Here is an 11443-nt window from a genome sequence, read left to right as displayed (position 1 = left end):
TTTTTTTTTTTTGGCAGAACCGGGGATTGAACTTCCCTTGCACTTACCAGGGAAGCGCTTATTCCACAGAGCCATCTCCCTGGCCCTACATGGTGAGTTTAAGGTCAGTGGTAACTACATAGTGAAAAAAACCAATACAAAACACACCCCTCCAAATCAGTATTAGTCCACCTTCCTCTGCTGTACAATTCCCTCGGCTACAGCATCTCAGCCACCTTGGCCTTCCTTGTCGCTAACCTGTATGCCAGAATATGCCTTTTCCAAGTGCTAAAAATACAACAGCATGAATTCTTCCCCTCTCTAAGAGACAAATTTTCTTAATAATTGGTCTTCAACATTTTACACTGGAACATGCTCTTGATACTGTTTTCTAACTTAGGCATACTAACATTTAATCTTCTTTTCATAATTTTCCTTTCAAAATTGTTATACTTAACTTAGAATTTTGCCATGTCTGCAAATAATCAGAATCTAGTTCTTATCAGGTGGCTACAAAGATCAAATGAGATTAATGCACAGAAAATGTTTTTTTGTTTGTGAGCCTGACTTGCATTACAAGGAAAACAATTCTATGCCTGGACTGCAGACTATACCCAGTCAAATGAAAGCTGGTATAAATAATTTACTGAATTTTAAAATTATATTATTTTTCTGTCTAGTCATTATGTAAGTCCAGATTATACAATTCTGTAAGTTATGATCTGAATAATATTTGTAGTCTATTTGATAAATTTTTTGTAGTATCACTGGCAGAATCTCAACAATTTCTAATAAAAGTTATTTTTAGCTTTTACAAACCAAGACGAACAGTATAAAAAGCCTGCAGCCTGCCTACAGATTTGCTGTGCTATGAGCGTCGGCGTGGTAGGTACCATGAAGGTCTCGCATGACACTCGCTCAGGCAAATGTTAAGCTGAGAAACGAGATACCAGCTCTTGTTCCTGGGCTGTGTCAAACATGGAAACGCGAGGTCACCAACTTGTGGGCCATGGGTGGTTTTCAGATTTCATTAAAGTGGAAGGAGAGTGAGAAAAAGGAGGAAGAAGCAAGCAGTAGTAGCCGCGGGCTGGGCGCGGGCGCAGAAGGAGCACAGGCCCTGCCCTTGAGGGCTGGCTGCAGCGGCACAGCAGGCCCTTACCTGCCCCAGAATCTGGGAGAAGGAGGTCTTCACTGTCACCTGGTGTGAAGCAAGTATCAAAGAGAAAAGGTTACTTTCCGCACACGCTGGCTCACGCTCACTACACTGCAAATTCTATATATCTCCAAGTTTAATTTTTATAATGATAGACCTATGGCATAAGAGGCTTAAAGAACTGTCTCAACTACCACTTAAATTGTGTAAAATACAGTTTTACCATTTAGTATATTTTCCAGTATTCTAAATCTTCAACAATTACAGGAATGTTTTGGTATGTGTGGTAACTCTTTACCAACCTGATTATTTTTTGAGTGCGGTAAGTTATTAACAGACCTTGGTGGTTATCAGAATTAAGGCCAGGATAGTATTTCAAAAAGAAACTCATCCTTAATTATCTCTAACACACACACACACACACACACACACACACACACACACAATTTGTTATTAATATCAAGCTGCTCAAGGAGAGAAATCTTTCTTAAGGAAGTTGTAAGATGCCCGTGCTTTATCCAAATACGGATGTCTTGAAAATATGCAATGTTGGCTTAAAAAAAAAAAGGACATTTTGAGAACATAAAATATTTGGATCCAAATTGACAATTGTGTGTTCTTATTACTGTTTTAATATTAGAAATATGAAGGTACAAATTAAATCCAGTATAATTCTGCAAGACTCTTTATTGCTGGAAACTTAAAAATATCAAAACATTCGTAGATACCATGAAATGCAAATTAATTCATAATGTGGGTCCAACAAAACTTATTTGAACAGCAGAATCTTTTAACTCGACGACACCAATCCAGCTTACCCTCAGAAAGTCAGTTCCAATAAAGAATCCAAATGTTAGTTTGATTTCAAGCAGTTAAGCAGAAATATTTCCCATAAACCAGAAGTCTAAGATGTCACTCCCACTGAAACGTACACTTTAACCACCTACATCTGGAGTCCTCACAACCTTGGCCTGTTCTAGTTCATGAATCCATAGTGAATAAAATATTCAATTTACTGAATATATCAGATTGAGGGACCCTCAACTGTGTGTCCCTTGCCTTAGCAGAAAGAGATCTACTTTGATCATAAACAATACAGCGGGCGCCGACTTGCGCAGTCAACGATCACCAACTTCAGTGCTGAGAGGAAAGAAACACGATCCTTCTGCTTACTCAGTGGAGAGCTAAACCATCCGTGCCAGGCCAGTTACTGTCAGTAATGCCAGTCCGCTGATTTTGTGAAATTCTTCATTTATAAAAGACACTGGACCTTTGGCTTCCAAATTTAGGCAGCTAATGTGCAGTTTCAATCTGTTCCATTTTGTATTACTTATTAAGATGTATACAATTTTAAATGACCCAGCTAAGGAAATTCTGACACAGTGCAAACAAGAACAGTGGTGAATATTTAAAAGATTTTAAACATTTATTTTTGACATTTATGGGCTTTTGACTATGTATTTGCAGCTAATATAAAAAATGCTTCTACTTTATTCCATAAACCTTGCTTGAAGATTATGCAAACATACAACTTACCTCATACTGACAGTCTGATGATGTGTACATTTTCAATAATGCCACATGGCTGTCGTTTTCTGGCTGAGCAACGTGAAGTTTCAGAGAAATTTCTGTAGACGATGGAACCCTGAAGAGACAACCTAAGTATCAATTCTCGAATATAAAATGCGGGTAAACAAGCTAGTGAGGGCGACACTCAGCACCACCCAATGCATGGCTGCAGAGGAAGCTACATAGCAGACCCCTTACTACAGTGATACTTCCGGCCACATCGAAAGGGCCTGAACATTCCTGCTCTAAGACCTGGGAACTGGGCTAGAACGGAAAGGCGTTCATGTGTCATGCAGGTAAGGTTTATGTTCTGTAAAATGCAGTTAAGAGTACTACATGTCATCTTCACTTAGGGACACAATGCTGTGTAAAGGGCACTGACATTTTCCTAAGAGGCCCTGTACCTAGACACACCCCTCACACACATAAGGCATGAGGAGGCTGAGCGCGGCACATTCTGCAAAGGCTCCCTGAGCTGAAGCCACACTGCCTGATTGGCTTTGGAAGTGACTGCACCCTGAGTATCATTTTATGGTGTGACTTGGGCGGGTGCAAACAGCAGGTAGAACCTGGGGACAGGTGACGAGCTTGGAGCAGCTAGCGGATCCCGCGCCCTTCTCTCAGGCTCTCTCCCTCTCCCTCTGCCTCCTGGCAGCGGAAAGGTAAATAGCTCTCCTCTGGCAGGCTATTCCACTAGACCCTGCCTCGGAGTCAGGAGACCAGACTGAGTCCTCTGTAGCCATGAGCCAAAGCACACCCTCCCTCTCCCACGCTGATTTTCCTGGGGATTGCTCACAGTGATAAAACACTGACCAGCACATAGCCTAGGCAGGGAATCTATTTTACTAAACAACACTGAAGTTTAAAATAAGTTTTTCATATACTTACTGTGCAATAGTTAGCGAATCTTCGTAAGACCAGGGGATATGAAACTTATAGATACTTGTTATTTCCTCTGCAAAAACAAAGGACAAGATGCATTATACCGCAAGTCACCTAACAGCTGTGCAATCCACCAGAGTACCTAACTGCACCCCTGCCCACTGCATACAACTCAGACGGAGCTGCAGCGGATGATACGGAATCATGGAGACCTTCTACTCATGTTCAATTAGACTTACAAAAGCTATTAAAGTACATGGGTAGTACTAAGAAACTAGTAAAAACCAGCTAAATCTGAAGTACTACTATATTAAGATGTGAAGATACACAATATTTTTAAGATGAAAGTATTTATACTGAAATGTAAACATGCTTTATATTTTTCAGAAAACACATTTACCTTTGGTTCCTGAGCACTTGCTTACCACGTTGAGTTTAAAAGCTTGGTATATCTAATAGAGTTTGACCATAAAAACAAAACAAAACAAAACAAGCTTATTTGTTTGACTAAACAATGACATAAAATCAAATCCTCTGTGCGCAGTTAGAATAATTACCTGTCCAAAGTTCAGTAGCTCTATGTTGTAGTACAGGCCACTCGTATTCAACAGCACTTTCCTAGAGGACAAACCTATTAGATTGAAAGTACTGTGTTACTTAGAATATCAAAGAGCTTTTAATGTATTTGTGTAAATAACACTAAAACAATGTCATCAGTTCTGATAGTAAAAAATAGTTTATAGGTTTTTACTTCCAGTACGGAGAAGTCAATAACTCTTAAAAATCCAGTCTTCCTGCAATCAAGCCTGAACAAAACAGAGTATTTATAATGACTTTTAATTACAGCTATGTGTTTTTTTTTTTTTTTTTCAGAACTGGGGATTGAACTCAGGTCCTTGCGCTTGCCAGGGAAGCACATATTCCACTGAGCCATCTCCCCGGTCCATACAGCCATGTGTTTTTAGCAAGAACTTATTTCTAATTTTAGAAAGACATGCTTTCTTTGTAGCTCTTTTTATAAACTTGCTACCTTTAATGATACTGATTCAGAGTTGTCATTTCTGTAATGTTCTAAATATTTTTGTACTTAAAAAAGTGTGGATAAAAACTAGAAGAAGCTTTCTATTTCAAATAATGGATTTTTTTTAATGAATGGTGTATGTGTATAAAATATATGCACTTTTGAATGGGAAGAATGGGGCATTACAGATGGACACAGACACCTAAGCAAAATACCACCTAATCTCCAAAGCTAGAACAACTTAGGCAGAAGACTAATTGATAGTATTGGACCATGGCCCAGTAAATAAATATTCCTAAGTCAAGTGAACATAAACATTGAATTGCTGGGTGTGGAGGTGCACACCTATAATCCCAGCACTTGGGAGGCTGAGGCAGGAGGATGGCCATGAGTTCAAGGCCATGGTGGGCTAAACAGTCAGACCCTGTCCCAAAATTTTTAAAATTTTTCTGGTCTTTTTGAGATAGGGTCTCACTATGCAGTTCAGGCTGGCCTTGAGCTCACTGTGCGGCCCTGAACTTGCAAAGATCCTCTTGCCTCAGCCTTCCAAAAAAAAACACTGCAGAAAAGATGCTTGTTTGTTTAGACTTGTGTTTTACCCAAATTAAGGGTAGCACACACCTAGGATTCCAGTGCCCTGGGAGGCGGGGGCAGGGGGTTGCCAAGAATAAATCTGTAAATGTGAGAGAAATGGTAACTTTGTATCTCAGGAGGAATTTCAATAATGTGGAAAATAAGGGTAACATTTGCTAAAGACGTCAATGCTAAAATGAGTTACTTTGATGAAAAATACTGTTTACATACTCTCAAGAGTATCTCCCCAAAGGTATTTATTAATTACAAAAGGGAAAGCAGCACCTCCAGGCAAACACCAGCAGGCACCACCTTACGCGCCACCTGAAAGCCAGCACCCTCAGCAGTCACGCACATCAGCGTCATGTATGTTGATGCGACACGCTGAACAAATGCACATCGCCTCTGTGCAGTGCTTCTTGGAGACAGACAGGGTCTCACTGTGTAGTGCTGGCTGGCCTTGAACTCACTGGGTGCCCAGGCTGCCCTCAATTCCTGGACCCTGCAGCCACAGCCCCCCAAGTGCTGGGATCACAGGTGTGCGCAGGCACAGCCAGCTGCTCCTATGGTCTTCTAACTTCGATCTAATAAAGCAGACAAAGCCACATTGAGGAACATTCTACCAAGTAAGTAAACATCCCTGCCAAAGGCTGCAAAGTTCTATGGACAAGGAGACTGAGGAGCTGCCACATGGTGGGAGGCGAGGGAGCCGCGGGCTTGGGAGGGAGGCCAGCAGGAGCGGCTGATGAAAGCCACGCCACCTGCAGCTCAGTCAGCAGCACTAAGCGGATGCTGAGCTCTACTATGCTCATGTAAGAGGTCAACAGTAAGAAATGTGGGCTTTAGAATAATATTTAAATTGTGAAGTTTCATGGAAAAGACAGCACTTTTTTCTTTTCTGCTTTCTGAGATAGGGTCTTGCTAAGTAGTGCAGGCTGAGCTTGAGCTCAGGTATGGCTCCCAGGCTTTTGGCCTCAAACTCACAGTGATCCTCTTGCCTCAGCCTCCTGAGTGCTTGGACTACAGGCGTGCACCACCGTGCCTGGCTAAGGTAGCAGTTTCTAACCTGCAATGCAAGCGTCACGAGGCAGCTAGGGACACGGCTTAATGGTGGTGCTGCTGCTCGCATGCACACGATCCCAGCATGAAGCAAAACAAAACAGCTTTGTGAAAAGCGCCAGCACTCAGCACACATTTCATCCGGTACTGCCTGAGAATCGAGCCACCAGCCCATGTCCACGGCTGCCCTGAGAGCTATGTTCACGGCGCTGCAGGTTCAGCTTGGCAGGTGTCTGCTTTACTGCAGCTCACAGAGAAAGGAAAGCAGCACTCCTTAAGAGAGCCACTCGGCAAGCCCTGCCTCAAAATAAGAGCACGGGCCGGGGACACCGCTCAGCGTACGGGCCTGCGTTCAAGCCCAGCACTGGAAAACACATTACCCCAAACAAAGCGCTTACCAAAGGAAAAAAGATGAGTTACGGGAAGCTGTACTGATCTAGTCTCTTTTTTGAAGAATTCACAATCTACAACAAACTGAAATATAAAACATTGATTTATTAGAAAAAAAGAATCAAATTCATAACAAAATATCTCAACTTTTGAGTAGAAAATAAGTCTGTAATTTAGCTTTGGAAAATGTATCACTGGTCACGCTGCAATTCTATTTCACTGTCACGAACTCCTTAAGGAGAAACGCTATGCTGAGAAAATTAAGTAAACAAGCTGTACTTAAATAAGTTATAATAACAGGTTCACAGCAAAGTTTTCTGATAATTTAAGTATTTGTAGAAGGACATTAAAGGATGGACAAAGATTCATAATTTAGGGTTATGTAGAGCTTTAGTTACTACAGGCCTGCACACTTTCCTAATCAGAAGGGGTTTGTTACATCTTTCTGAAAATGCTCAAACAGCTGCAGTCCCGAGAGACTAGAGGGTGTCACACTGCTGCCTGTCCATCCACAGCGTTACCTGTGTAAGCTTATTTTGGGCTGTTCACCCACAGCATTACCTGTGTAAGCTTATTTTGGGCTAAATAGGTACAGTAAATGGAAGACATTTACTATACATGAAGGAAAAGAAATGCTTTGTAAGAGGAAATCTACCATGTGCCACTACCCCATATAATTACTATTATTACTGTTATTTGTACTAGAAATCAAGTTCAGGACCTTGGGCTTGCCAGGCAGGTGCTGTGCGGCTGAGCTGCAGCCCCGCCCCCATTATAGTTTTTGTAGAGACACCTCTTGGTGGTGACATTTCTAAAACTGTGCGAGAAGCACTGCTTAGTCATCTGCAAGAGGAACTTCTTCTGGTGAAAGCGAAGGCTCAATAGAGGGATCTCCACAACGCAGCCAAGCTGGTTGCTCAACAGGTGCTGAGGGCAGTGACTCGCAGCCGGGGATGGCGAGTAGTGTGCTGTCCACGGGAAGCACAAGAGCACAGGCCTCTCCAGACTTTCTGGTGAGTAAGCCTAGGACATCTGCAGCAGCATTAGTCTGCTTGTCACTTGGACTTCCCATTGTTTTTCAAAGTAAAAACTGGTCAAGGGAAACGGCTCTAAAGCCGTACACATGGTGGCAGCAGTGGGGCTCGCTAAGGGCTTTGCTTTTTATTTCTCCTCTTACAAGCAGAGAACACAGACATTTTTACTAAGGCAGCTGCTGAAAAATCAGAGAAATCATTTACTGCACAGGAATTTTCATTATATTGTATGTTTCCAAAGTACTTTTGAATGAGCCAGTACCTGAGACAAGGAACAGTTTTTAAAAGCAAGTCCAATCTCTCTGTACAGGTATCTAAAATAGAATTTTCACTGTTACTTTAAAAATTTGGCTGTTTTCTTGCTCTTGTTTTTACTCTTCAAAATAAGAGAAAATTATAATAATAAAAAAATTGGCTATGCCTTTAGTTTTATATAACAGACTAACTCCTTACCCAAGAAAGAACTCAAAGGTCTGCCTCTAAAACATCCAGGGCAAGTGCATTTCTAATGGGCCTAATTATTTTGTTTTTGTTATGAAAACAATGCAGATACTTCCATAGTTGTATTTCAGAAACCAGTAAGGAAGGTTTCAGCTATGAAACTTCTCACTCTGCCGGTTTGACAGGTGTAGGCCTCTGATGACAGCCAAGACAGGACTGGCAGACAGCAGGAGATAAACAGGCTACCATCCCGCAGGGCTGTGTGTGTGTGTGTGTGTGTGCGCGTAACAGACACAACAGCATTGTTTTCCAGAGAGCATCAGGACATGTCACCCACTGACCAGGCTGCTAAGATGGTCTATCTGAAGAAAGGCTCATTAAGTTCTTGGCAGAACCGCAGAAGGCCTTTCAAGTTTGTGGAAGACCTTACTTTCATTCAAAACCAACCTACCTGACAGAAAAGCCTTTTTTAAAATTTTTTATTTTATTCAGAAAAGCCTTTAAAGAGAGCTTTAGCACTTAAGATGCAGAATTACTTCTCACTTGACTCAGTCTCTGAGATGACTTCTAATTACAGCCTCTTTCTCGTCTGCTTGTTTCTTTTAAATTTCCCTAATCATTCTGCCCACAAATCTTATCAATTTTCTCATTTAAGAACCATTTTTTAGAAAACATTTATGTGACAGTCACTAAAGGTTGAGGGCACAACCAAGAATAAAGCTGCTCTGGTTGTTACACCCAAAGAGCTCACAGCACAGCGACGGCCATGGAGACAGAGCTTGCAGTTCCATGGGGGTACGGCCCTCGCAGAAGCCAGAAACAGCGGAATGGGAATTGGCAGGTTCATGGAAAGCCAGGAAGGGGAGAGGGACCTGGGCAGGATCTCGAAGAGTAAGTCTGCCGGGGAGGACTACGGGTGCTTCAAACTCTCTTCTCCCCTGGCCCCAATTCCCTCAAAACCACTGTCACCTATTCACACCACCACCTCCTACCCACATGCCCTCCCAATGCCTTTCGAGGTGTATTTAGTGTCCCTATTAAGAAAGGACTGAGGGAGGATGAGCAGAGCACACTCTCAGGTGCAGCGGGAGCCTTGGGTTCACTCTGCTTAGTCGAGCTGGAGCGACCCTCTCAGCGGCGGGCAGTCCCAGGTGACTCACCAACACCGGGTACTGTCTTCAGCAAGCCGTATGTGCAAGCCCTCAGAAGGAAGTGAACTTTTTTAAACTTCAGCCAGAGCAGCCCATAAAACATTCTGAAAACACCCTTAACCACTTGTTACCTTACTTCCATGAACGGATGGAACATAAACCACAAGATGAGACAAAGATGGATAGTCTTGAAGCCTTAACGTCAGAGACTGAAAAAAAAGATAAGGAAAAGAAGCTACTTTTGTGTTTTAGAGTAGGGGGGGATGCAAACATGTTAAAAGAAAACTAAGTTACAAGCACTTAGTTCTCAAATTGTTACCTTTAAAAAACGTGGGGAATTGGGGCAGAAGTGCTGAAGTTAACAAAACTGTCCCTAGCTTGGCTGAGTGGCCCTGAAACAACCTCGCCAGGCTGCCCACTTCAGCAGTCTTTGCAGCAGTCAGATGTTCAGATGTAAATTCAAGGACCACATAAATCATCGCTACAGGCAGCTAAGCCCCACCAGACAATGGCAGATAGCACAAGAGATAAATTGGCTAGCAAGAGCTTGGACAACTTGTAAAATAGCTATCCATTTTTTTAAAATGTATTTTTTGGTTTTTTGTACAGGGTTTCACTAGGCAGCTTGGATTAGTAGTGATCCTCCTGTTTTCAGCCTCCCTAGCTCTGGGATTACAGGTTTGCGGCCGGAGGGGGGGCTGATGCAGCATGTGGTGCTGGGGATCGAATCCTGCTTCCTGCACTTGCCTAAGCAGGCGCTTAGTCTGCTGAGCTATCTCACTGGCCCCAGCTATCCATTCTTAATAGTGTCTAAATAGGTACTCATGCTCACAATCAGAGCACTGAATCTGTAAGTGTTCTGCTGCAGAGTATGGTCAGCAAAGACTCCTGCGATGTGACTGTCATCTGCTATTATCTTTGTTAATATAATACAAATAAACCCATAAACTTTTTCATTTTAATCATACCTTTAACTTTGTGGCAAATAACTTTGTGCTATTTATAAATGGCTAAAACATATTATATAAATATTGATTTTCATAATAGAAAAGTTTATACCCAGTAATTATAACCCTTTTTTATTGTAACTCTCTTATGCTGACAGCACCCAGGAATGCAGAATACTGAAATCCTTGTTTTCCTAGTTCTCCCTTTCAGCCTTGTCTACAAAAACAGAAAAGCTAGAAAAGCTTCTTCTCCTGCTGCTGAGCAAGTGTGTTTCTATATTCACAACCCACAACATAGGGGCCAGAGCCTGATACACGCACACTCAGTCTTTGGACATAAGAAATAATCATATAAAGATTTTTATGATTGAAGAAATAACTTCTAAAACATAGGAGAGCAAAGCATATTTTCTAAGGTTTTTAAGCATTTGTTTCTTCCTAACTCTTAAATGTAAGATGGATGGAATATTCCAATTATAAATTGAAGGACACATATCTTATGCCTTATGAAGGCTTAATTAATAAGTATATCTCAATTCCTGTCTAGTTCCTGTCTAGAATGTTAGGATAAAATCGCTGGGATCCGAAAAATGTTTATGAGTCAAGTTACTTTTTTTTCCCATAATTTTATTGAGAAACAAATAGCAATGAGACAGTTTCAAATCAAATTGGTAGAACAGTTTCAATAATTAACACAATGCATACATTCGTCCTAGTGGTTAATTGCTGTACAAGATGCGGACATGATATCCTATTTACAAACACCATTACAACAAATCCCTCTATTCATTAAGAGAATGTTACTATATATCTATCCTAACCACTTTGAATACACAGATACCAAATGGACATTCATCTGTATCCCTTTTTTTTGGTTAAGTTCCATCATTTAAATATTATAGGTGTGTAAACAGCAAAATATTCTAAAAGAGTTCGGAGGTCCATAATAGTATTGGGACTTCTGCTTCACTGGCAATGTCAGGAATTGTTGACCTGAGTCCCCTACAGCTAAACATAACACCATGGCTTTACTTCTTATACTTCGTTTTTATACTTCTCTGCTGGATGGTTAAGACCAAGGTAAAGCAGGACTTATGCAATAAGAGTGGTAGCTTTTGGGTCTGGTAAGTTCAGTGAAATCCCCTCAGGATTTATCCTGAGATCCTGTCCCTCTGATTGGAGAACCTTTGTCAGTGTCAGCCATGTGGATGAGTCACGGCCATTGCTTGGCCAATGTGCTCTCT

General features: G+C 41.6%; 1 protein-coding gene across 1 annotated transcript in view; it reads right to left on the bottom strand.

Annotated features, from left to right (window-relative positions):
* Nucleotides 1–11443, bottom strand: part of Pgap1 (post-GPI attachment to proteins 1) — a 71593-nt gene that overhangs the window by 12977 nt on the left and 47173 nt on the right. Inside the window, exons 13-19 of the mRNA XM_004628609.2 lie at nt 9384–9461; nt 6635–6710; nt 4141–4214; nt 3984–4035; nt 3590–3656; nt 2669–2777; nt 1139–1177 (exon numbers count right to left, since the gene is read on the bottom strand). Of these exons, the coding sequence (XP_004628666.1) occupies nt 1139–1177; nt 2669–2777; nt 3590–3656; nt 3984–4035; nt 4141–4214; nt 6635–6710; nt 9384–9461 (495 nt within the window). The remainder of the gene's footprint in view (nt 1–1138; nt 1178–2668; nt 2778–3589; nt 3657–3983; nt 4036–4140; nt 4215–6634; nt 6711–9383; nt 9462–11443) is intronic.

This window comes from Octodon degus, unplaced genomic scaffold (assembly GCF_000260255.1).
Source record: "Octodon degus isolate 3935 unplaced genomic scaffold, OctDeg1.0 scaffold00025, whole genome shotgun sequence".
NCBI lineage: Eukaryota > Metazoa > Chordata > Mammalia > Rodentia > Octodontidae > Octodon > Octodon degus.
The sequence above is the reverse complement of the archived record's forward strand: the minus strand, read 5'-3'. Positions and strand labels throughout refer to the sequence as shown.